The 27968-nt window shown below is 43.9% G+C and overlaps 1 protein-coding gene across 1 annotated transcript in view; it reads left to right on the top strand.

The window, feature by feature from the left end:
* Positions 1–9079: 9079 nt before the first annotated feature.
* LOC106649288 (alpha-2C adrenergic receptor) overlaps positions 9080–27968 on the top strand; it is a 190181-nt gene continuing 171292 nt past the window's right edge. Inside the window, exon 1 of the mRNA XM_023458201.1 lies at positions 9080–13201. Coding sequence (XP_023313969.1) covers positions 12152–13201 — 1050 coding nt within the window. The 5' untranslated portion in view covers positions 9080–12151. The remainder of the gene's footprint in view (positions 13202–27968) is intronic.

Below are 27968 nucleotides of genomic sequence, written 5' to 3'. Positions count from 1 at the left end.
ACAATTATTGTTTGTTTATACACTTTTGTGAGAAACGCGTACGAACCGAATCGCAGCCGGGCGCGTCAGTGCCAATAATAATCATTTTCATCGCTCGGCGCGCATCTGTGTAAATACGTACTATATGCGAAAAGATCAAATGTGTGCGTGCGGTAAGCAATCGCATCTAGCGCGTCCGCATACATTATTATATTATTATTAGATAACTCGAGCAAATAATTTTCTCGCGCGTTGATACTCGCGGTACAAATATACGAGCAATCCCTGTATATCGAATTCAATCCTTTAATAACATATTATATCGGAAACTCGCGTATAGGTGTATGTGTTAGCGAACGTTGTGAGGGGCTGCGAGCACAAAGAGCGACGAAAACAACCACTAGGACGAGGAGAGGACGACGACGACGAGGACGATGACAACCAAAGCTGGCTGGGAAGGATCCGATGATCGTTGCGCACAGATCGAATTCGTAACTCGCGCTTGTCAAGCTGCTACTGCCGCACATTCATCATATTCATCCTTGCGAAATTCTAGAAGCTGCGAGCTGCAAGCAGAGAGAGAGAGAGCTTTTACACAGCCGGAAGAACCACCTCCCGTCGCCGGTATGGTCCTTGATAAACGTAAATCGAGTGACCGGCAGCTGCGCGGCTGTTCCTATATATGCGTGAATAATTTTCAGCGGCTGCAGCTTCGTCTCGGTATAGTCAACAATTATTCACTACCGTTGTTGTCGTTCGCGTCCGCGAGATCGATGGGATCCAGGCCAACGCACGCGGTTGGACAAATATTTAAATGCGCTCGGCAAGTTTTAATTGTAAAAAATTCAAGTCCAAGATTTAAGCTCTCAGCGTCTTATAGTGTTTCGTCCTCGCTCGCTCGCTCGCTTTCGATGTATATATAATATGTACTTATATAAGCCGCTGTGTGTAATCGCCCATCTCCTCGACGACGGCGGCAGCGACGGTGGCAGCAAAGATTCATCGAAGTTGTTTGTTATCGAGTTCGAAATTTTAATTAAATGAAGACTAGCAAGTGGCTGTGCCTCGGGAGCACTACCACCGCCGCCGTCGCCGCCGCCGCGAAAGCTTAAATCTTCGCCAAGTTGTATAGAACATTGACAAGAAATCAATCAGTTCTTGGCTGTGTGTGTAGGTGTGTATGCAAGAACTCTCTCTCTCTCTCTCTCTCTCTCTCTCTCTCTTTCTCTCTGCACACAATACAAATACGAGCTACAGTGTAACTTGGCCTCACTCGGCGGCGTGGAGCAGAGATTTTAAGTCGAAAGTTAACGAAGTTTCCCTCCCCGCGCGCGGGCGCCCGAGACTTTCTTAAGTGCACTAAAACTAAGCGCGTCAGTCCATTTCAGGGCTGCTATGTATACCGTAGAAGAGTGTGTATATAACGCCGATTTTCTTCTCGTGGAAGGAAAACAGCTGATGCATCGAGAGCCCATAGGCACGCGCGAGTATTAGGACGCGTGTACGTACGTTTATGTGGAAATCCGGGAAACTTTTAACTTTTAAGGAACCGATGTGGAACTCGAACTGTAATTATTACAACAATAAGGTTATTAATAATTAAAATTTTATAACAAATTTAGTTATATTTTAATAATCACATCGATAATATTTTTAAGAAAAACAATATTTAGGTTTCTGATAATCTAAATTTAAATTGATTCAACAACTTTTATTATTAAGATTTATTATAAAATTTTAATTATTATTAAACTTATTGTTTAATTAATTAGAGGCAATACAGTCACTTCAGATGTGACATTAGATCTGATATAAGTTCTGATGTCGATTATCGAATACAAGATCTGGTATCAGATCTGATGTCAGATCCGGGGTACATATGCCAGATCTGGAGTCAGATCTTTATACATACTATTTTGACCTCGGTATATAACTCTTATAAGTCTCTAATTCACATGACTGTATTTAATTTTTGTTCTATTTACTGAATGAATCTCACTCGGCTACCATTAGAAAGTTTAGATCACTCGTTACTCATTCTCATAAGCCTAGCCAGTACAGAGCAGTACGGATTACGACGCCGTGACGTGAGCATCGAAAGAAGCTAACATCGACCGCAACGAGTGATTTTCAAGATACAGCGAAAGTATCGTAATATTACAACGGGAATTGTGTGCTACGAGTTCGCGAGTCCACTGAAAAATGTTTGCCTCGTTGGAAACAATTAGAAGCTTACGAGAAAAGGTGAATTGGGAGCTCGAACAGGACCGTCTCGAATTTCTCAAAGAAATTGAGCGCAGACACCGGCGAGGCCGAGCTCCCAAGCTTCGAGACTTTTTGCGCACCGAAGAGATCGAATCGCTTCTCTGGGATTCCGCAGGCGTGTCACGGCGGGATTACGCGCAACAAAGAATAGTGGCGTCGTTCATCGAATTCGTGGTCGAAAGCGGCTACAAGGACGAACCCGAGCTCGACGAAAACGGCGAGCCAGTGTTGCGTCGCACCACGCCGATACATCGCGCGATTCGACGCGAGTACATTGGCCACGTCGTTCGCGGTCTTTTTCAAATTTATAACAGATTCGACGCGAACTACGCGGACGAGTCGGGATTCACGCATTTCCACGTGGCCTGCATGACCCACGGTTGCCAAGAGATAGTGGAGAAATTCCTCGAGGCCGGCCAGGATCCCAACGTCGTTTGGCGAGAGACGGGCGATTCGCCCCTGCATTTGGCCGTGCGTTACGAAGAAATTGTCAAAGTCCTGCTGAGAAGCGGCGTCGATCCCAACTCGACCAATAAGCACGGATCGACACCTCTGCACGCGATTTACAGACGCACTTCCAACGTCTGCAGAATGGCGCGGACGTTGTTCGAGTTCAGTCGCGAGCCAGTGCTGGTCGACGCCCGAGACTCGTCGGGTAACACACCTCTGCACTATGCCATGATCAGCGGTAACAGCGATCCACTGATCGTCCTGGTGCTGCTGGAAAACGGCGCGGATCCGAATCTGGCCAATGCCAAGGGATCGACTCCTCTGCACACTTTTTGCCAGAAATCCTCTAATTACGAGTTGTTGCTGGCGTTATTCTGTATCTGCGAAGACGAGGGGCTGCCGTTGCTGATCGATGCCAGGGACGATTCGGGCCAGACGCCCATGTACTACGCCGTGAAACGCAACAGTCCGAGACTCGTGCGACTTTTACTGGAACAGGGCGCCGATCCGAGCTCGACCGACGCGAGAGGGTACACGCCTCTGCACGTCATCTGCCAGAAGAGATGCGACGACGACAACGGCTTGGTGGACGTTTTCTTGGATACCTGCGAAGAGATAAATAAGACGGCGTTGATCGACGCCCAAGACAAGGAGGGCCTGACACCGTTGCAATGGGCGGTGGCGAATTACAATCCGGACAACGTGGATCGACTCCTGGATCGTGGCGCCGATCTCGAGAGCTTCGTTTTTCCCACCGCGAGACGCTTCCACGGGTTTGTCGATAGATTGGGTAATGGCGAAAAGATACAATGCATTACGTTTGCCAATGCATTGGATAAAGGCGAAAAGATACAATTCGCGGCCGGCGTTCTGACCATCGTCGAGCGCCTCGAGAAGAGAGGATACGAGCTGGATCGATGCGACGCTATGACGATCATGCGACTGTTCGACATCTGCGAATTGTTCGAGAGATCGGCGAATCTCGAAATACCTTGGGGTTACGACAACAAGTTCAAGAGCGAGGCAAAAGAATACCTGATTCATCCGGACCTGTCGCTCTACGATCTGATGGGATCGCGAGCCGCGGAGGCGAAACGACTCGCGTTGGCGGACTACCACAGGTTGGCTCGATCGAGAATATTTATGAGCTTTTATTATCATAGCAGCGTGGACGCTTGCGAGCGGCGCCTGTGCGACATGCTGTCGAGGCGATTTTTCCGGGACTGGGCACTGGAGTCGTTCTTGGTGCTGATACGTTACCGACTGCCGATTCTCTGCTGCGACATGATCATTGAAAATCTAACGAACCGAGACTTCTATAATATTTGCTTGGCGGCTAGCCGTCTTTAGTGGCATAAATCACCCTTGGCGACTCGACTGAATACCGATTGACAATGACTTTTCTATCGATAAACACATCTAGAGAACCTTTGGGCACTCGATTTGTTTTCTTTTATCGACTCAAAAATTGAAATATTTATACTATGATTCATCGATCTATTCCAGAAAAAATTCAAATTGCATCTGTTTTCGCTAGCGACCTGATCGCTAAATCATGCGAATAATTTTTATTTACTAGTCGCATCTATACATGCAGAATGTTGAACGATTTCAATAAACAGAAAACATTCGCGATTATACTAAATCATTAAATTTTTATAATACCTTTGCAAAAATCCTAATCTTATCATTTTCCAGCGCTTGAACGAAAGTTCACAATTCTAGAATACGCATAAAAAAAATAGTATATTTTTCAATCGGTGCAGTTATGATTTTTGGGCAAAACGAGGGATCACGGCACGACCCGAGGGCGAATTTTCAGCTCGAGCAATTTTTAATAGTACTTCACGATACCCAGCGAGTAACGTGCAACGTATACTCTCAGCACAATCGGTCAATAGCTTCAATTGAAGATTTATTATTAATTTGTCAATGATAAAGGTTTGCTCGGTTTATATTAGTGGTCATGTATATAATAATAGCATTTTTTATGAGGAAACTCTATGCCAATAAATTGACAGCGACTTTGTGTTAATAAATTAAATTCCATTTGATATTGCTTCGTTGCTGTATACTCAAGTATACAATAAGTTTTATTAAATGTATACTCAAATTTTAATTTGTTTCACAAAATAAATTTTGTACGCTAACAAAAATATTTCAAGATCGTTGATGGAGTCAATTTGTAATTTCTCCACTTAGTCACCTGAAATGCAGAATTGAAAAGTTTAAAAAAATTGATGAAAATTATTATTCGGTGGGTTAAAAAAGAAGAAAAAAAAAAGAAAAATAGATACCATTTATACAATCAGACCTTCATCCGCACAGTCTCAACGACTATACCCAAGATTTTCATAAGAATTGGTCAGCCCGTTTTTCCGAAACCGTTGACTCAAAAAACGATAAAAAAACACTAAACCGAAAGAAAAAGTCTTTGCACCCTTGCTACGTTCGGGTGAAAACAACTCCTGGATGAGTCAACTGCTTCGCGCACTTGTTACAAAATATACTATTCCTTAACACTGCGTGCACGAAACACGGATTTTCTAACCTTAAATCGTCAGAAAACCCTAGTTTCTAGCAAACAAAGTTGAAAAATATCGTTTGCAACTAATCCGCGAGGAAGTTGACTCATCCAGGAGTTATTTTTCACCCTCGCTATGCTCGGAAAATAACTCCTGGATGAGTCAACTTCTTCGCACACTTTTTACAAAATATACTATAACATAATTGCTATACAAAAAGTTCAAAATCAAGACAATTAATATTTTTTTGTATTTTAGAACACTTTAAGAGATTATTTTTTAATCGTTATTTCATTATTGATGATGAGCGTTTCTACCAACGAGTAAGTCATTTTTAACTGATACGAAACTATATTTTTACATGAAAAAAAAAATAAATGTTTGAGCAGAAGCATAGCCGCATACTCACAGGTAAAATAATAAAAAAATCGAACCGCCGATATAGATTTTCAATTCGAGACCACTTGCAAATAATATATAATATTGCGCGGCACATAAGCCAACACGTCTCGCGAGACATTATTCACGCCTTTATATACGCGCCGAAGAAACCTTGAGCAGATTAATCACGGTCAGTGGCAACGCGTCGGCGGCGTCGGCGTTTTTCGCTATACACACTTTTATCATCGTCTATCGAGCACACCATCGATCACATCACATAACGTCTTAATGGAAGGTCACGCGCAACGGCGACAAGAAAAGAGAGAAGTTTAACATTAAAAAAAAAAAGGTTAACAAATAAAAATGAAACGTACGCAGTTCGCAAGGGGTTATCGCGAGGACACCTTGTCTCCTCGGCATATATAATAATAAGAACGTCGTCGCAGCACGGGACAAATAGGCTTCTTCGGCGCTTAATAGTATAATATATCTAACCCAGAGCAGCAGCAGCAGCAGCAGCAGCAGCAGCAGTGGAGGGTGGCGGGGAGGATATTTGCCAAGATGTGATACGTTTCAGAGGGCCATTCGACGGGATGAGTGTATAACGTTATATATATAACACGTTGTATCGACGCGAGGAGGCGCGCATTGAATACTGGAGTGTATTACTTGCCACTCAAGGACGAAGAAGCAAAACTATACTATAGTACCACTACTACTACTACTACCACCACCCATCACTACCACTATAGTGCAAGTTTCCCCCCGGCTGGGAGAAACTTCGAGGAAGTGTCAGTGATTGATATAAGCTTAATTGATTCGATTGCTTCTTCTCTATATACTTGAAAGGAGCTATGTGTACGTGTGTGTGCGAGAGCTTGTTCAACCTGTTCATCGTGTGCGATGCATCGGTCAAACTTTATATTTCATGACAATTTACTGCGCGCGCGCGCAATTTGACTGGAGCTGCTGCTCGGCATAATAGCACTAGTGAAAATTTATATAAACTATGCGATGTGTGCTCGCTCGGTGCGGGTGGAGGAGACGTACGATCGTTCGTACGAATTTCTAAATTCATCATTTTCGATTCGTTCTGAATTTATCGAGGCCGTCACTGATAGGAATGCTTAGCATAATAATGTTGGCTTGATAACTAAAAAATGACCATTTAAATTAGGTTAACATCAATTGGTCTGTTCTTTTGCAATTTTTCTGTTACAATTATTTTAAAAATTTTGAGCGCGTTTCAAATGATCTATGAATGGAAATGTAACTGCTTCAAAAAATTTAGATCAGTTTTCAACTACTTTTTGTACGGTGACACCTCTTTGAGTCTCCACCGCTAGATGGCGAATACCTTCAAGTATAAATCTGCAAGTGGCAAAGTCGAAATATGTGTATAATAATAATATGTGTATTATATGCACTGTATAATTATAAATACCATAATTGTTTCAAACAATATTAAAGATACGATAGTTCAACGGATGTATTTTTTTTTTGAACCTCGCCTATAAACATTCATATGAGGAGTTACAATTTGTTCGCTGAATATTTAAATAGTTACTTACTGACTTCAATGATAATATCCTTTTACGAAAGCCGTTGAATGTATACCTGCTTACGTAATAATTTTATGATTTAATAGCAGAGAGTGCATTCGTTTGAAATGCAAATAGAAAGGGAATAATATACAAAAGTTCGAATATCGATGAAGAGTAGCAGTAAAGTAGTAGTGCTTACGGAAAAAGGTTCAATAGATCGTGCATGCCCCCCCTCTCGTGTACGTACACACAAAGCAGCAGCGGCATTAATGCAGTTTGAGAGTATGTATACGATAAAAATGAAAAATGGGTAAGACCGAATTCTCCGAAACAATCAATCCCTTGCAAATACGGACTCTTTTGTTCTTGTACTTTTGCATTTTTACAACGAAAAAAAAATGGAGAAAAAAAGAAAAATAATAAAATAAAAGAAGAAAAAATCCTTTTAAAAACGTGCACATACCGTTTCGGGCGAATAGTTTTCCTCCATACCGATTGTTTACCTTGGGTGCTCGCGAAACAAATAAGAAACTCTCTCTCTATTTGATGAAATTGATGAAATGTTTTCCGAAAGTTTTCTGCGAATCTTAGAAATTTTACTCCACGCACTTTGCAGAGAGAGGAGTATTTTACCCGAGAGATTCCGTGCTGAGAGATTTTATTTATACTCTCTCTCTCTCTCTCCCAGAACGCAATGAAAAGTTTCCGAATGATTTTCATTTTTCGCGCTTGCGAAAGCTCTCGATTTTACGGAGCGCTACAGGAAAAAAAAATCAGGTGCACGAGTTACTTAAACTGCTAAATTTTCGATTCGCAAGCTCTCTCTTGTGCGTCCTTATAAGCGCGAGCTTGCAACGGCAGCCACGCCCGCCCTCGGACCTTAATGGACAGATTAATAAAGTTTTCATGACGATCTCCGAGTGTACTTTGGCGCGAGGGTGGGGGCGCACCCAGGCGTAAAAAGTTCTCATGACTAATTTGACGTCAGAGAGAGAGATAGATAGATAGAGCTTTTCAAAACATCGGGCAATCTTTCGGTCAACATTTTGGCTTGCTTCCCTCTGTGCTCTTTTCTGTCCTTATACTCCTTCGCCGTATGTCCCACACCCTGCGCGCAAGCTCTACACATATATCTATCGCACGCGAGTCGAGAGAGATAGAAAAGGGTTTCAAGAAAGCGTTTTTGAAGCTCTGCCAAAGGTGCTTCAAAAACGTCGCATCTCTCTCTCTCTGTTTCCAACTCGCAAGCTCTCGCAAGCACACGCGTCGCAAGTTTATTTACCAATGCAGATTACGTGGTAAATAAAGTAGTTGCTCGCTCGCACCCGCCCGCTCGAATAGAGCAGCGCGTGTATAATATAGGGGTCAGTGCGCGTCGACGTCGTCGTTGGTGCAGGTTCGACGTTTCGCAATGAACTGATAGCCTCGTTCCTCCTCCTCCACCTCCTCCTCCTCCTCTTCCGTCGGTCGGTCGGTGGGGGGTCTATATTTATTATGTTGTAACGCACATGTACGCACACGCACACGCATGCTATGTATGTACGCACGCGTGCGCGCACGAACCCCATCGCGCAGTGTGCAGCAGCGCAGTAGTAGGTACCTATATATACATACGCGCACAAGCTGCCACTGTGGCAGCAGCAGGACAGAGGCAGTAGTAGTAGTAGCAGCAGTAGAAGCAGCAGCAGCAGCAGCAGTAGCCAACGTCGGCGCAGCAGAGCTTGCGCGCCTTTTTCGCTCTATATACATATATCTATCTCGCTCTCGCGTTCGCTACTGGGCTACATTGCACACTAACACACATACGAGTCTTGTGTGCCGCTGCCACCACCACCAGCGCCTGTGCCGCCGCGAGTGTGCGTTAAAGCAGCAGCAGCAGCAGGCGAATATTCGCGCGTAGAGCAGTCGGTATATAGAGCGAGAGCGGCAGTAGTCGCTCGTAAGGCTCCTCGCGAGACGGACGCCTCGCGCGCGTCTTCGTCCGTCTCTGTTTGTACATGTGTGTTAAACCCATCACCGATATATATCTACGTACATATACACGAGCCCCACTGTTGTACCGCTGCCGCACGCACCCATCGCATCGTATCGCGTAGTCGGTGTAGTAGTCCGTGCACCGCTAAAGAGAGAGCGAGTGCGAAACGAGGCCAAAAGTGCAGCACTCCGCTACCCGCTTTCTCTCTCTCACTGTAGTCGCGTGCATTATAAACCGAGGCGGCGAATTACAAAAAGCTCTCTAAGAAAGAAAGAAAGGCAAAAAAAAATCAGAACGATACGACGCACGAACGGAATCTAATCGAACGTCGTCGTCGTCGTACATGTGTGTACGCGTTGAAAAAAGGTGTGTGACTTTATCCGCTCTCCTGCGAGAGCAGAGATATCGTTTTCGCGCGCCATATAAGCGATAATAACGGCTGATGTGGTAGAGCAGTGGAAGAAGTATAAGGAGCAGAAGAAGTAGAGAAAAAAAAGACAGATCAAAGTTGCAGATCCTCGTGGTATTTCCTGCTATTTCATCCGACATACCCTCTGTACTAGAGACGAGAGAGAGAGAGAAAAGCTCTCGACGGACGAGACGAGAGGATACCACTACTACCATTACTATCGGCTGCACTGTTGTACCCGCCTCTACGTGTGCAATCTGTGTGTATCAGTGTCCGAGTCTCTCTCTACGTCTGTAGTAAAGAGAGAGGAATAAAACGAGCCGAGAGAGAGAAAGAGATAACCAGTGCGCGCGGAAAGTCGAGCTTGCAGCAGGAGTAGAATGATAAAAACGACGTAGCCGACTGACCGGCATTTAACGGCTCATCCAAGTTTATATATACCCTACTCTCCCGCTGTGTAAGCCACTCTCTTTCTCTCGATCCCCCAACGAATACACACACGACCAACGAGTTGTTCTGTGATTTTGTTTTGTTTTGGTTGGTTCGAGTTTCGTCGAGGTATATATAAAATAAATGAAAAAAACTTTTTCTTATACTCTCGAGTGCTACGAGTGCTACTTTGAATATAGTATAATATAAGTTAGTTTGTGCTACGCGGTAGGTAGGTGTCTCTATACACCACCTGCTCCACCACGGATTCCTAGGAAAAAATCGCCGCTGAAAACGGACAATCGCGCGCGTGTGCTTGTGCCGCTAGTTCCATTAAAGCCGAAGAAACTGCGCTAATAGTACATATACTGCAGAAAAGGGGCTAAAGCCGGCAAAAGTCTGCCTGCCTGCCTGTTCTTGTATCAAAAGCTCGGGGCTCTTACGCAGCTCGCTCGCTCGCTAGCTCCTTTTAAACGTCACGGATAATTAATTAGTTCTCGCAGCTCTGTGTGTGTGTGTGTGCCAGTGCTGCCGTGCGCGCGCGAGCTTTTGCCGTTACTGCTGCTGCAGCTCCTGTGTACGCGTGTACGTATGTACAAAGTCTCGGGCAAAGCGGCGTAAAAGAGAAATTGAAAGTTCACAAGAGCAGCGGTGGTGCAGTAGTGGTAGTGGTGTTGGTGTGTTATGTTGTGCTGTGCCGCGCCGCCGCGAGTCAAGGACACAACACGGGACTTCGAACTTCGTGCGGAGAGAACGAACGAACGAACGAACGACGCCGCATATACGACTAGTAGTTGGCAGATAGGCAAAATATGATGCATCTGTATGGAAAATACGAGGAAACAGCTCGATTTGCCATTGATCAGCGGCTTATCGGGGGATAATCTTCCTTCCCCAGCTTCGAGAGAGAGAGAGCGAACGACTTCGGCTTCTGCCGAGCACGTATAGGATAGATAGCTGCCTGCTTTTTTTCCCTCGTACCCGAAAAGTGGTGAATATATATAATACTCGGGGAGCTCTTTCACTTCTCTCCTTGGGAGAAGATATGACTCGATCGTCGTCGCCGCTGCCGCCGCCGTCGTCGTCATTTTTACTCTCTCTCTCTTCTAGTAGATCGAGTGTAGAGCTCTAGCGTAGGTAGTTGGAGCGATGCGTTGAAAAATTCATTTTCTCTCTCTCCTCCTCCTCAGCAGCAGCAGCAGCCAGCCTGCTCCACAGAACGTTTTGCATAAGAGCAAGAAGAGAGGAAAAGCGTTCAATAAAATGCCGAGAGCCACGACGTCATTGCCGTGGAGTCTTCTTGCCGAATAAAAAAAAGCAGGGGCATGCCGGCAGAAATATATCGAGTCACCTCCTCATCCTCCTCCTCCTCCTCGACGACGACGCTCCTTTTATCAATCTAATCCAATAAGTGTAGTCGCGAGTTCTAATTCTCCCACTTTTCTCTCTGTGGGTTTAAAAGCCAACTACTACTACTTTATCAAGCCGAGTGAAAAAAAAAATAATTGAGATGTGAGAAGCTTTTGTGAGTGTGCAGTTGTTTGTTCCTAGTTGTATCACGTGTGCGCGAGTGAATCTTCGAAGAACGAAGAAGAGAGAAGAAAAATCAGCGTCATTCGATAAACGAGAGGCGTGTGTACGTGCGTGCGGTGCTCCGAATCCTCGAGAGAGAGGAAAGAAAGAGAGGCGGTGGTAAAGAGGAAGAAGGCGATGACGGAGTCGTGAAACGTGGCGAAGGCGGGCAATGACGACGGCTGCTCAGCTAGTAGCCCTGACGACGAGATGCTCGGAGCTATCGACGAGAGGAAGAACAAGATCTCGATCTGTCTTATTAACGACGACGATCGCGTTGCTGATGTGCTCGTCGCTCACGACGTCGTCCTCGTCGTCGTCGCCGGCGTCGACCGCAGCAGCCGTAGCCAAAAACAGCGGCTCGTCGTCGTCGTGGCCGCAACAGCAGCAGCAGCAGACCGTTTGCAACAACGACAGTCCAAATTGCAGCAGCGTCAACAACGCGACGCTGCCTATGATAATAATACAGAGGATAGCGCGGCAGAGCAGCGACGCGACGAGATAGCAGCAAGAGCATCGTGTCGTCGTCCGAGACGATGGCAACAATTACAGAAAGGACTCGCTCGATTATGGCACGTCGTCATCGTCGTTGTCGTCGTCGAATCAGCAACGCGACGTGACGATGAGCACGAGTGTCAACGACGACAACAACAACAACAACAAGAGATCAAACGTATTGTCCACGGACTACAGAGCTCGAGGTAGTCCAGGCGTGGCGGGGGGCGACTACGTAAGTTACGACATTATGAACACGTGGGACGTTGCTCGCGACGACTCTCTGACGACGACGACCTCGACCACTACTACGATAATATTATCGAGTGCGCAGACAGGTGATATCGCCCAAGTGGCATCGTCCTCGGAAGCTAATAGTAATAGTGATAATAATAATAATAATAATTGCCGCGACCAAGACAGTATCGACTCGTGCGTCGAGGAACAGGAGGAGATCGAGGAAGACATGAGCGTCGCTGGTAATAACATGGATTACGACGACGCGATGATGCAGCAGCAGGTGGACGGCGCGGGCAGCCAGCTGCTCTTCGGTTACGGCGCCCTGACGGCCTTCGACGCCGCGTTCAACGGCACGTTCTCGGACAGCGCGATCGTCGACTTAGCCGGCGGTTCGAATCTCAGCGACTGGAACTCGAGCCTGTACAACGACAGCTACATCCTCGAGGGCACCTATCCGTCGGGCTACGGGCTGCCGCACATCATCTTCGCCTCGATCGTCGTCACTCTGCTGATGATCGTGATAGTGATCGGCAACATGCTCGTGATCATCGCCATCGCCACGGAGAAGGCGCTGAAGAACATACAGAACTGGTTCATCGCCAGTCTGGCGGTGGCCGACTTCTTTCTCGGCCTCGTCATAATGCCGTTCTCGCTGGCCAACGAGATAATGGGCTACTGGATCTTCGGTTACTGGTGGTGCGACATACACTCGGCGATGGACGTGCTGCTGTGCACCGCCAGTATCATGAATCTGTGCTTGATCAGTTTGGACCGGTTCTGGAGCATCACCAAAGCCGTGGATTATCTGAAGAAGCGCACCCCGACGAGGGCCGCGCTCATGATCGCCATGGTCTGGGTGCTGTCGGCGGTGATCTGCATACCGCCGCTGCTCGGCTGGAAGAGGTCGCCGCCCGAGGAGGAGTATCCCAAATGCAAGGTACTGCGTTTATTTTGTACTCTACCTTTTTAATTGAAAAATTGAGCGAGCCGCGTGGGAGGGAATTAATTTCAACGCGTAGTACACCCTTTACATAATCGCCACTACGCGCGGTTACAATGAATTAAAAATATTTACGCAGCAGCTCGCGAGGCTATTATATTATGTACGTTCGAAATTTACGCCGAGAGGCAAAATTCGATATTTTACTTTGTAAGAAAAATATATGTAGAGTACAGTGCACTTTGTCACCGGCCGCGCGAGCACCGCCTGTGTATACATATACCTGAATTAGATCGAAAGCTCATTTTATATTCTCGCACCGACGCCGCCGCCGCCGCCTCTGTGTGTACTCTATACCTGGTCACTGGCACTTTACTTGTCCGCGTCGAGTTTTAAGAAATTATTCACCTCGTTCGTTGGCTCGAGCTCGCGCAACGATATTTCTTCTTTCGTTCTTTTTATAGTAAAAATAATTCCATTTTTTTTTTGAAAATATAAACGTACGTGTTTCTGAAAAATTAAAAAAAGAGAGAAAAATCATTTTTTTTCAAGAATGCGCGAAGATAATGTATCACGATCTCACTGCACGCTCGAGTTATTTTCTACACACGTACGACTCGCGCACGTTCTATTCTACCCACTGTCCGAACAATTATTTTAACAATCGAAAAAAAGCGGGGTATACATTTTCCGACGAAAAATGCCTCTCTCTCTTGTCGAGTGCATTATTGTTATATGTATATAAAAAAAATTCTGCAAAAAGCGATAAAGCACATCCTTCAAGGAAATACCCAAAGAGAGAAGTAAGAGGAAGAGAGAGTATCCATATTTCGCATAGCTTTTTCTGTAGTGTACTGCTGCCGACTATTTGGCCTCATCTGGCTGCAAGTTTTTTTTTCACTTTCTCGCTTCGGTATACGGAGAGAGAGACCTGCACAACACCCACACTCACACATACATCTATCGTTTCTCTCTCTCTCTCACTCCCTATATATTTTTTTCACTCTACACACAAACGCCTCGGTAAAAACTAGACTCGCTGCGAGATAGTAGCTCACACACAATATGTGTGTATGTGTACAACTCTCGGAAGGATTGGATTTCAACGTGTTTGGTACATACATACGTCCAGTTCATACGTGTGTACGTGTGCCTCGCTCACTAGTTTATTTTACCTGTTGGCCGAGAGAGAGAAAGAGAGAGAGAGAGAAACGTTACTTTATTTGCGCATTTTTGTATGCATATAGCATTCTCTCTCTCTCTCCCTCTCTCTCTCGCACGGAGAAAATTTACCGGGCGCGTTCCTTCGTTCCTTTTTTGGCTCGTGCTTCTACTACTACTACTACTACTACGTACACGGCGTATTTGTTCTGGAGTATTTTCAAGCCCTGTTTGCCGTTCTTGTTATTCGATGGTCCTCGGCGCGAATTTTCGTACAGCCATATGCCACGGATATAACTTTCAACAATTTGTAATCAACGTGTGTACGAAATGCGTGCCGCTTTTTTTTTCTTTTCCTGAACTTGGAGCCGGCGTTGTCGACGCACTCTCATCTTTATAGTTCACGGTTAAACAATATACGCGTGCAGCGAATAATTTGACCTAAAAAAAAAAACACGGTCTAAGCTTTTCGAGTAGATGCTGCGAAAAAAAAATGAAAAAAATAAAATAGAATAACGACTCGCAAATCCTCAGACTAGCTGTACTCCAGCTAGCTCGACGCGTCCATACATATATGCTGCAGCAACAGCAGCAAAGCACAAGCGAGCGGCGCAGAGTGAAAGCTTTTTCCATTGACGCTACTTTTTTTTTTCGTCGTCGAGAGAGAGAGACACTTTCCTCTCTCTCTCTCTCTCTCTCTCTCTCTCTCTCGTCGACGTGCGCGCCGTGTAGTCGTATTTTTCGCGCGCGCCGGCATATAATAATATATATCGCGCGCGATAGCTGTGCGCAGAGTGAGGCAGGGCGGTGGCGGCAGACGACGACGAGCTTGCGAGCTTGCGGCACTCTGCGTCTGAACAAATATCTATCGCTGCGCTACTCTAGCTACGACGACGAAGACGACGACAACGACGCTGTGGCAGCCGAAGTACGATAGTAGCTGCGAAGTCGTCGGGTTATATTCGGTAACGCAAGCCCCCGAGTTGCCTCGAAGAGAGCTCGAAGTTCCGAGATATATGCGGGGTATACGATGTGTACACGCGACGATGCAGGCCAGGCAGAGAGAAAATAAAGTTTTTTTCTCTGACGCGCGAGATGAACCTAGGGCGCGCGAGAATTTGATGCATGTATGCATGCCATCAAGAATGTGTGCGCGCGTATAGGTATACGAGACTCGACGCTTCTCGCAGCGACTCGGCGATCTCGGGCTCGACTATATTTATATATGCGAGTTTGTTTAAACTGCTATTAAATTCACACTTGTCGTGCTTCGACGACGACGACGACGACGACGCCAACTTTCGGCCGGGCGTGGGGGATCAAAAGGATTCGCCGTGCAGTGCAGTGCAGCTCCCCAGAGAGAGAACCGCTGCTAGCGAAGGCGAACGACGACGGTGCGTTACGCCGCGTTGAATTTACATTTGAATTTTATTTATTTAAACTCGCTACGTATACATTGACGGTGTGTGGCGGGTGGTACGGCGCGTGGTTCGAAAAGGGCTGCGAGTATTCGTATTTAAATACGACGTTTCTAGTGTAAAAAACGCGTGCCCACAAGTAGAAACGTTGAACATTTTATAGCTAGTTTTTAGGCAATGATGAAAAAGTTTCTAATAGACTGATGGACTACACTGATTAGAAATGTAAAGGGTTTTTCAACATTTTTAACCGTGTAATTTTCACGTCGTTTTGTATTTAGTGACTTTTTTTGTCTATTCGAAATTCGTAAAAATTAACAAGCCTCATGAATGAATAATTTCTGAATTTACTTTGAGCCTTCAATATTCTATGATCAGGCCCTGGTGGGGCTGCTCAACAGGTCAAGAAAATAAATTGAGTAATGAATTAGATTTTTTAAACGCGCGCTTGCCACTTGCAGATTTTACAAATAAAGATACTCGCCATCTAGCGGTGGAGAAAAAATTACGATTTGTAATGTTACATTTGTTATGTTTTAAGTAACCTTACTATCAATTAGCTTGTTTTCGGAGTTGTTTCTGATATTGGTAAAGTTAGAAATATTAAACACTTTAACATTACAAATCGTAATTTTTTCTTAACTAGGTCATTATTGATACTAAACAATTCTACGACGGATTGATTCTGGCGCATTTAACAAAGAATCTCGTGTCGAGCTTTAACCACACACACACACTTATTTCTAGACGTCGTAATTCGACGTGTGCGAGTGTGGACCACCGTCGTCTGTGCAGCATAAATCTCATTTCACATACATAAAATATTATTGATTGCTATTGGGGTCAAGCCGCGCATTGAATTCGGCCAACTTGGATATACAACAGCGACGTTATAAAGCCAAGAGAGAGAGAGAGAGAGAGAGAGAGAGAGAGAGAGAGAGAGAGAGAGAGAGAAAGAGAAAGAGAACCAAAGGCTAGTAGCTCTGTACATCGGCATCTCTCTCTATATATACGCTGGGCGAGCGCGAGGCAAGCATCTATTCTTAAAAGCCTTTGATAAAGCCCACTCGGCCGATACACGTACATATTATATACACTTACATGCACAGCGCCGCAGCTCATACAGAACTCGAGCCAGCGTCGCCGTTAAGATTTGCCCGAAACGAAACGTGTGCGTGTGTGTGTGTATAGACTTGCGCTATTGTAAACATACATCTATACTCGATATTTTATATAAACTATATGTATGTGAGCGTCGAAAGGCCACAAGCGCGATGAACCGGAAAATTACTTCGATAAGGTGCGAGAGGATTATATCGACGCGCGACGCGAGAGCCAAAATTTCGGATGGCTAAATTTAAACAAACGATGATCCGGCGCACGTCAATCTCGGCTGTGAGTTTATTTTCCGCGATCTAATATATTATTAGGATACACGCCAATACGCGCGCGCGGGTGCGAGAAGAGAATTATAAACAACTGCGGCGCGCGGATATCGCGCCTGATCTAATACAGCCGCAAAACCGCGAATCGCGGCGCGCCTTTATATTATAATAATAGAGACATTTTGCGGGCGCGATCGAATTCATTTGTACGGATTTATATACTTATATAAAATATTTAACGAGCTGTCGGCGCGCGTTTGATCTCTTGTGGCTTTTCGATGCATTATGACGTGAACGATTTTCGATTTGTTTAGGCAATAAGTCATTTGCTCGATTGTGTGCACGCAGCAGTAGCTATATAGCACACACACACCCACAATAAACAAATAAACATTCGTTCCGCATCGACGGATGTCATTTACTTTATGCGAGTCGATTTGTGTATATTGTTTGTATAGAGTTTCCCTACTACTACTACTACTACTACTACTGTGCGCGTATACACACACAAAATTTTGAGCTTGCAGAGCTGCAAGCTGCGCCGCGCTATACGCGTGCGGACGTTTTTAGATTTATGCCGTGACGAGGTAGTCAGCAGCAGAGCAGAGCAGAGTAAAGCAGCAGCAGAGCAGAGAGTGAGAAAGTAAACGTTTATTTATAAACACACACGCGCGCGTCTGAAGGATGGGCTTTTATTATGATAGAATCAATACTTTTTCACGAGCGCACTATAAGATATATACGCACCAAGGTGAATCTCGCGAACGATTTCATATTATATTCCTCACCGCGCCCCCCCGTTGTGTCTCGCTCGGCATATATACCTACTACTTATATAAAGTTCGTAACGATGTTTCCCGGCATCAGCCGACGACGACGACGACGATTTTCCTCATTAAAGCTCTCGCGGCGTAGGAGAAGAAGAAGAAGACACACAAAAGCTCCCGGGGATTTTTTATCGCGTGGCTCTTAACCTTTGTACGATCTTGTATTATCACCGCGACGATATCGCTAGTCGATATACACGACTAAGGAGTATTATAATAATACGTTATAACGTACGATAAAAAAAAAGTGAACAATATTGTCGCACGGGGGGAGGCACCGTGAGATCGTCGTCGCTATAACCCGAAACGCGACGCGGCGGCCTCATTAACGCATACACACACACATACGTGCATACTCGTACTCGGGCAGGGGCGGAGGCCGTAGCGAAGCACACAGGCTTAAAATGTGGTTTTTAGTCACGCTCCGCAATCGTCTCTCTTTGTCTCTTTGTCACGTGGGGGCCAGATAGAACCTCTCTGTCTCGCTCTCTCTTAAAACTCCTACTCCCTTCCCTCGCCCGCGCCCACACCCACGTACACACACACACACAAGTATGTAAATTTATATATGTATGTATATTAACGTATGTGTGTGCGCGCGCGTATATACCTGAACATACAAAGAAGCTGAATTGTCGTTGTGCAGTAATCACCCCGTGCACACCCCGAGTGTCTCATTATGCTGTGTGTGCGTGTGTGTGTGTGTGTGTGTGTGTATGTACGCGTACATGCACATATAGACGAAACTCGAGAGCGCGGCAAAGCACACACGTGTATATACTTTAGTCGTACATATATAAGACACGTATTCGTGTGTGAGAGTGTGTCTGTGTGTATTTTTAGATCTCTGCAATTTGCTAAAGGGGTAGGCAAGGAGGGATGAATCTCTATTTCTTGCCTGCGGTCGTTCTTCTTCGTCTCTCTTCTTTTCTCCGTCTGCTGCTGCTACTACTACTACTGCTGCTAGTGCTGCTAGTGCTGCAGCTGCTTCTTTTCCTCGTTTTTGCCCCTTTTTTCTTTCGTCTTCTTTTTTCATTTATTTTATTTTTTTTTAACTAAATCCACCACTGTGTGTGTTCGCTGCAATTTGATTTATATTTCTCTAACTGAGCTTTCTTTGCTCGAGCTTAAAATTTGTTGATCCTCGAAAGAATTAAATAATTCAAGTAATCTCTCTTGCTGCGTGGTTAAGACACAATCGATCCGTTTTATTTTAAAAATCAAGGCGGTCAAGGGTCGCGAGGAAAATCAATAGCCGAGTAATTCGATAATGATTTTAACGAAATTCGTTAATCAAATAATTTCCCGCAGGGCTTGTAAATCGTTGTTCACGGTGATGAGAAATAAACAATTTAAATGTCGTAAAACATGGCAAAGCTGGCAAGAAAGCATCCCGTTCGAATACCGATCGATTGATGTTAACAGGTGTGCGCGTTCAGTAGTGATGCTTCCGAATTTGCGGCCAAAAAGTAAGAGTAAACTTTATTTACCTAATGAGACTTTCGTATCGGTATTGGGCGAGCTGCTGCTGTTGCTGTCTTCGATATACGACTCGATACGGACGAGTTCGTGTTGCGGTATATTAAAATTCGATCCGCAGAAAAAATCGATACATCTGAAGCGTTGGTCGAAAGGATCATCCCTTTGCTACCGCCATATAATTTCCTATCGACAACATATGTTGTCGATAGGAAATTTTCTCAGCATTCACATGGTCTAGTTGGATTTTCCAATAATTTTCATTTTCATTAGAAAAAATAGGCTTGAAGGTCTATTTTCTACTTTTTCTGGTGTCAATGTAAATTATTGGAAAATCCGACTAGACCATGTGAATGCTGAGAAAATTTCCTATCGAAAACATGTGTTTATTTATTTTTCCAGCCAAATCACTATGTCATAAGAGCGAGTTACAAGTTACACCGAGCCGCGCAAGGCTGGAAATCACGCGGAGCGGCCGAGCGCTAACTAAGACCTCCCGTATTTTACTTAATTTTCATCAAAAGTACACTCTGAAAACTACCATACCCGATGTAAAAAGACTTCATCTTTCGATTGGAACAATAAAAAAAACAAAAAAAGTGGCGTTTTTCGAGATATTGAGCTCTGAATGTTTAATGACAAAAAAATTTGGCAAAAAAATTGGCAGATTTGGCAAAAAAATGCCGCGCGGCAGAGCCCTTGTAGCCCAGTACTTGTATAAAAATTTCCTGCTACCCACTTGTGAGTTCGATAAATTTATGTATACGCCACCTGTTGGCGATTTATGAAGCTAAAAACTCGCTCGGAAGTATCTAGGAAGCTTTTTGAAAGTTTCACTGAAACTTTCGAAATAATCTTTCAGGAAACTTTCATAGAAATTTCCCAGAAATTTTCCTGAAAGCTTCAATGAATAGTTCACTTATGACTCCATAAAACCATCCTTGCAACCTTTCAGAAAACTTTCAAGAAGCTTCCATGGAATATTTCTGGAAAGTCTCCTGAAAGTTCCTCGAAAGTTTCCTTAAAGCTTCCTTCAAGCTTTTATTGATGCTTCTAGAATGGTTTCATGGAAGCATCCCTGGAAGGATTAGGAAAGCTTCCTGAAATTTTAAATGAAATTTTCGAAAAAGTAATTTGAGAAAATTTTTTTGTAACCTCTCAGAAAACTTTCAGTAAGATTCCATAAAAACTCCCTGGAAAGCATTCTGAAATTTCCTCGAAAGTTTCCGTAAAGCTCCTACAAGCTTTTATTGATGCTTCTAGAATGATTTCATGGAAGCATCCCGGAAAGGATTAAAGAAGCTTTCCTAACGTTTTGATGAAACCTTCAAAAAAATATTTTATGAAATCTTTCTGGCGACCTTTTAGGAAACTTTCGAAAATATTTCATGAAAGCTTTTCCTGTATGTTTCTATGAAGCTAAATAAAAACTTTCTGGAAACTTTCTGGAATCTTTCATGAAAGCTTTCACGCTATATGGGCCGATCCATCGGCGGTACACAAACGAAAGCTCGTTATTATCATCTGATTAATAATTGAAATCCACGCAAATGCGGCTCGCGTATCGATATTATGCAGCACCGCGCCGCGGCTTAATGCTTCATCCATTAAAATCATAGTAGGCTCACCGCGTCGTCCCATTGAACGTTAATTAGGTAGGGTACTTTCGACGATGGAGATTCCCCGCCGATTATCTTTCGAGTTTGGAAAGATATATAGGCCAATATGCTATTTTTCGAGGCTCCTTGCGGCTTTAGGATAGCAACGTTATAAGACACTAATGAGTAGTCATACGTGACAACTTGAACGCACAGGATAAAATACTATAAGCGCTAAATAGTCAAAATGTGTTCGGTTGTGTAGCTTCGGGACAGGGTTGCTGGATGGAGAGAAGGGATGGAGATCGAAAGAGCGCCAAATATTGTTTAGCCGTGAGTCGGTCGTAGCTATTGAAATTGGTCAGTTAGCCGTTAGCTGTTCGAAGCATCGCATCTAGCCATCACTATCGCTTTTCTCACTCCAGCACGGAGCTTTTTTTGAGCCTGCAAGTTTATCATAGAATTGCCCCCTTTTTGTTAATTATTTACGTAATAAAGAAGTTTTTATTGTTACGAAAGTGCGTCTACGTTTTGATTGACCTTGGGTAGCATACATTTTTACATTCGCTCGCAATCATTTCGTCGCACATTTCACTTGGCCCGCAGCGGCATCAAAATGGAAGATAAGTCGAAAATGAGTGCAATTATATTTGTCTTCAAAACGTTACTTTTTCATATTTGGAATCAATTACGACATCTAGTTGTTAAATCCGAAGCTCACTGCCAATGAGTGCGTAACTGTGTTACCCTCGTTTCATGAAATCTTCATTCAAAATTGATGTATAAGAACGGATTTAATTGATTACATAACAGTGCACAAAAATTAATGAAAATGTATTCACATAGATTATTTTTAATGCAAAAGTGAACGAATAAAACTCAATTCTATGCTCCAACTTAAAGATTTTGATTGAAATTGCTAGAAAAATTGATGAAAATTCAATCATAATTAAACCAGCGTGCACCAATTCGTCTGTGTACGAAAAACATTCATAATCAAATTTGCCAACTACATGATGAAGCTAGAGGAGTTGATTTTGCAAAATATATATATGAAGAGAAACATAATTTTTTTTCTTTTGCTTTTGAAATTGATGTATTTTTCTGGAATACATATGCAGTGGTCGTAGAAGATTAGATCAATTTAAGACCAATAACTTGGGCTGATTTATCTAATATTTTAAAAATTATATATTAATTTTATATTATATGTAGGCGATTTTATTAACACAGCAACAAAATTCGTGCTTTTATTCAATTATTTTTACTTTTTCACTTGCACATTAGCAGTATAAGGTACTCGCCATCTAGTGGCGCACGCTGGTTTCAATTTTAATTATGATGATATGCGAGCTTCGAATTTAACAGCTAGATGTCGTAATTGATTCTAAATATAAAAAAGTAAAGTTTGCTATTATGTATCCCCTTGTATTTGCTATTATGTATTTGTTGTTGCTATTATGTATTCGTAATTATGGTGATATGCGAGCTTCGAATTTAACAGCTAGATGGGGTAATTGATTCTAAATATAAAAAAGGAATGTGAATGAAGAGCATTTATCGACAAAGTTTTTGGAATCCCATACGCCCATTCGATCTTATTTCATCGACTTTGTTCTCGATATATACATTTACAAGCTCGTACGTCCGCGTACATATAAATCTGTAATAAACACGCTCCACACGAGTTTCACCGAGCGGTTAATGGTTCATTCGACGCCCGTTCAGCCAGTCAATATGTGTGTATACGCGGGGTAAAGCACGGCTAATCCCATCATCCGGTTGATTTTTCAAGCGGTCTTGCGCGCTTATATTCTTTCGTCCGAGCGAGCGAGCGACCATAAATAGTTAGCCGCGCGCTGGGATCCGTCAGGCAGTCAGGCAGGCAGGCGGGAGCCGCACAGATCCAATTAATTCTGTAACGCTCGGCCAAAGCCCGAAAATATATTTAACGCTGATCCACTGGTGGGATAAGCTTCGCCCCCACACGTGCACACACGGATACACACAGACCAATTATTCAGCGATGGTCAGCAGCGATCAAGCTGCTCCAGCTCGACGTTGGGCGTTTAAGCAAATTAAGGAAGAAACGAGAGAGAGACAGAGAGAGACAGAGAGCGTGTGAGAGGCAGCTGTATATGTAACGTATGTGTGCGTGCGCGAGTGTGGCTGACCACACGTTGGTTTTTTCTACTTGCTCTCCTGTTTGATCTGCACGCACAACGTATAGACATACGCATGCACACACACAACCGATTAAACGCCAAGGAAGAATTTCAATTTAGGAGAAACAGATTTATGGAGGAAAAAGAAAGAGAGAGAGAAAGAACTTCTTCTCTTTGCTCCTACAAACCTCCTGGAACAAAAAAATTTTCATTATGTAAATAGATTGAATTAAATATCGGCGCCACTGCTGCTGCCGTTGCTGCCGCGCGAATAACTGCGGAAGCTGGATTAGAACGAACGATTCTCGCTAATATAAAAAAATTCGTTCAGACCTGCTACGTACACGAGGAAATGTTTCGAGCTCGTTTAAAGCCTGCTATAAGGATAAGCCGCGTGGCAGCGAGAAAATAACAAAAGACAATGCGCCACGCGCGGCACACGGTTTAACGTCTTAATAGTCAAAGGGCTATAATTATAGGAAAATATATCGCCCATGCCCGCACACACCGATTGCTTGAAAACAGATAGTGCAGCAGCCGTTGTTGCCTGGCGCGCGCGCGGGAACGTCTTCCGCAGCGCGAGCGAAAATGATGAAGATAGAGAGAGAGGGAGGGAGAGAGAAATGTTTTTCGATTATTTAAGACGTCGACGCGCACCGGCAGCAGTAGTAGTGCACGCCCGGCGACGAGCTTTTCTTCTAATCGTCCTTGTCGTCGAGACATTATTTCCACCCGTTCGACTCTCTTTCTCTCTCTCTCTTTCCCCCGTCGATGGCTCGCTTTTTTTTCTTTTTTTTTTTCATCAATAGTATCAGCGAAAGATATCTATTTTCTACTCTGCTGTTCCTCTCTCTCTCTCTCTCTCTCTCTCTCTCTATTTTTTTATCTTTTTGTTTGATGCTTGAATTTTCCTGCGGGAATTCATTCTCTGAATTTTTCCTGTCTTTTCGTTATGTCACCTCGACGCGCGCATATATATAATACCGCGTATACCGCACCCGCAGTTTTGTTTCTTTCAGCTCTTTTATTTTCACTCTTCCTCTTTTTCTCTCTCTGTCTCGCTCATCGTTCTCGTGCGAAGCTTTTTTTTTTGTTTTACGCTTAATATTTTACTTCTATTTGCTCTTTACCTTTACATTGTTTTCTCTCACTTTGAAGCTCGCTGCTGAGAGAGAGAGTTGAAAGCTTGATAAATCGTAAGTTTTATGAGCTCGCCCGTTATTGTTTATCTTTCAATTAAAGAAGAATCGTAAAAGTTCCTCCTCGACTCAGCGAGCCCTACGGCCACCTCCACCCCCCGCTGCTGCGTTGTGTTTAATGAGCGCCAGAGCCGTATATTTTATTTTGATTTCTAACTTAAATAGCATATTTTATTCGACCCTTTTTTCCGCGTCATTGTTTCGCAGCAGCAGCTCGTTGTTGTTGGTATATAATCGCGTGACGAGGTACTTGGAAACGGAATTCATTTGCGCTTTTCTCGCATTGCCGCTGCAGATTACGCGCCTTTGAGAGAGACTCGAAACAAACAAATGATAAAAAAAAATAAACGTATAAATAAAGATGAAATTAAATAGTAGCTAAAAGACTCGCTCGTATATCGAACGCGCGTTGATGGTATTCGGATAGACTTGCAAAATTTTGAGAAATCTCCTGTAACTCGAGCTACATCGGTGGGCGTGTTGCAAGCGAGGCCTGTTATATAGTTCCTGTATCGACTTTTAGCCGCGTACATTTTTTTTAGTATATCAACACCCCCCTACCGAGCGCGCGTGACGTTGATTTATACACTCAGAGCTCAATAAAAACAAGATTTAGGCTTTTAGAATTTTATTTTCTCGCGAGCGCACCTCCCCAAAAAATACACGGACACACGCACACACATACACACAATCAATCCAGTTAGACTAATGCAGTTTCCATTTTTACGTGCGCGCGCGCGCGCTGGTGGATAAAGGAAGCGTATTATAAGCGAGGGGAGAGGGTAGAGAAAAATGCGGACGGTGGAAAGGAAAAAAAAAGGAGGAAAACTTTTTTTTCCTTCCACGCGTTGTGTGTGAGTGTGCTACGAGGCCAATGATTTTTATTATTTTTTTTTTTTCGTACAAAGTTCGCGCAAGCCTCTACGTATATGTATACAGTATGCATCACGCTCAGACCTGCGTGAAACTCTCAAAAGACAGACTATATGTATGTGCATACACCTAGCTACACACACAGACACACACACACATTCGAGTATGCATACGTGCATCGCACAGTAGAGAGCCGAGTACGAGCACACGAGCGTGCTACTACTGTACAGAAGAGAAAAGAGCGTGTACACAGGTCACGCGAGAAATAGGCGTGATACACGCGATCGTTAAATTAAAATAAAAATAAAAAAATAAGGGGTAAAAGACCATAATCATCGTAAATTATAAATTTTACACCGCTTTGTATTGTGTGCTGCTGTAGCTGTTGCTACTCTGTGTGTGTGTGTGTGTATATTTTTATGCCCAGTGCGCGCATAGATACACAGAGGATAAAAACATTAAGCAAAGCTATTATTACGTATTGTACTATTAATTTTGACCATTTCTCGAGAGCCAAAGCTCTCTCTCTTTCTCCTCGTTTTTATTTACAACATTCGGCTATACGTGCGTATAATGACGCTTTCATAACTTTTTTTTTCTCGTTGTGTAGGTATGTGTGTGTGTGTGTGTCGCTTTACGCGCTCGCGCAGGCACGGGAAAAAATGTCTTGCATGTACATCAAGTAGATTTAACGCGCACCAGCTGTTACGCTTCTTTCTTTCTCTCTCTCAGGCACGCGGATATGTCCTTTCGGCTTATAATGGTTTAAAATGGCCCGGCTGGCTGCCTTAGCCCTCGGTACGCGCGAGCGCCTCATAAAGAGACGTACGCGCGGAGGCAGCAGCAACAGATCCTCCCCACGTTGCGTTGTTTTCTTTCTTAATACGGGCTATTATCCCAGCGAAAGACAATAACAAAGCCGTATTTAAGGTTTTATGCATCGGCTACGTGCGCTGCTGCTGCTGCACAAGAGACGGAGAGAGAGAAAAAAAAAGACTCGGAGCGGCTCTTAAACAATGCGCGCGCCTCGGCTGCAGTGCACAGCGCAACGCGGCAGAAGCAGAAGCAGCTAAATTGAATTAGTATATTCCGGGGGAAAAAGCGTCTGTTTTCGCTGTGTGTTGCCGGAGCGGAGAACGTTATAATATTATAACGATAAATAATGGTTTCGCTCGAGAGAGAGAGAGAAAAAAAAGAGCGAAAGACTCTGCGAGGCAGCGAACTGCAATTTATAAGTGCGTGCGCGGAACCGTCCGCGAGAGAGAAAGATAATATACAATCGAGGCTCTAAATCACGCCTATATAGAGTCGACGAGGCAATAGTTGCTCTAGTTAGCTCGACTCAACGAGAGAGAGAGAATACGTACGGGTGCATGAGCTTATAATAAGGCCTCGTATAGTGCGTAATGTACTTATAAATTAAAATAATGCATTTTAATTATTACGATTATAGGCATTCGTACATAAGCTGGATATACCAAAGTAGTAGTAGTAGTGGTAGTAGTTTAGTAGTAGGTGGCGAGCGAGCTATTATTTCATCGTGGAATATATGTTATTTTACGCCGAGCTCGCCTCGAGATATATACGGCGAAATGACGAAAAAACAACAACAAAAAAATAACAGAAAAAAAGTAAATTCATCGCAACGAAACCCCAGCTTTTTCCATTACACGTCGCTGGGTATTATCATCGCGGGCTCTCTGCTCACCCTTATTGCAGCTGCAGTGTGAGTGTACGTATAAACGTATATAATACATACATTTTTTCCGTATATACACTCGCACAAACCGTACATATAATACACAGTTCTGTATACACGTATACGCGACGCGACGAAGCGTGACGTACTCTTTTCCGCGAATGATTTATCGACGACTGACGTTTATTTTCGTTGCTACGATTTGTAAATCACAGAGAGAGAGAAGAGAACGAGGGTAGTGGTAGTAGACAGCAGAGTGAGAGAGAGACGTCATCGTCATCGCGTGTCGATAAAATCGGTGACTGCCTCCAGTTATACATGAATACGTATAGAGGGTTTATATACCACACACGTGGGTGGAGTATATATTACACACACATACACACACACACACACAGACGTGTGCAGCCGACGCAGCGAAAAAATATACTCTCACGGGGAGTTAATTTCCGTTCTCGTGCGTGTGTATACATAACGCCGTAGGTCGAGATTGCCAAAGGCGCCCGCATATACATACATACGCGTATATCGCCGCAGCTCGTGTATACCCATGATATACATAACGGTATATATGGGCATTTATGCGCGCTACATGTGTATAGCTATTATATTCACGACGGACCGAAAATTAGGGCTCTCGCTGTATTTCGGGATGATATTAAGCCAATGAAAAATAAATAATTTTTCGCGGTCCCACGAGTGCGAGGAAAAATGAAATAACTCAATTTTACGTGCGCGCGACGCTCTGCTCCGTTTGCTCTAATAATACACCACTTTTCATCCGATGCAATTTAAGCTCCAGCGCGAAAAGTGATTAAATGAGACAGAGAGAGAGAGAGCAGCAAAAGGCGATGAACACAGAGGGAGGAAATAAGAAGTACACACACACAGAGTGTATATAAGCAAAAAGCTCGTTGCACACCTAGTTAAGCAGCAGCAGCGGAGTACAGTATAGTGTAT

The sequence above is a fragment of the Trichogramma pretiosum genome, unplaced genomic scaffold, assembly GCF_000599845.2.
Source record: "Trichogramma pretiosum strain Unisexual culture from Peru unplaced genomic scaffold, Tpre_2.0 scaffold17, whole genome shotgun sequence".
NCBI classification, from domain to species: domain Eukaryota; kingdom Metazoa; phylum Arthropoda; class Insecta; order Hymenoptera; family Trichogrammatidae; genus Trichogramma; species Trichogramma pretiosum.
The sequence above is the reverse complement of the archived record's forward strand: the minus strand, read 5'-3'. Positions and strand labels throughout refer to the sequence as shown.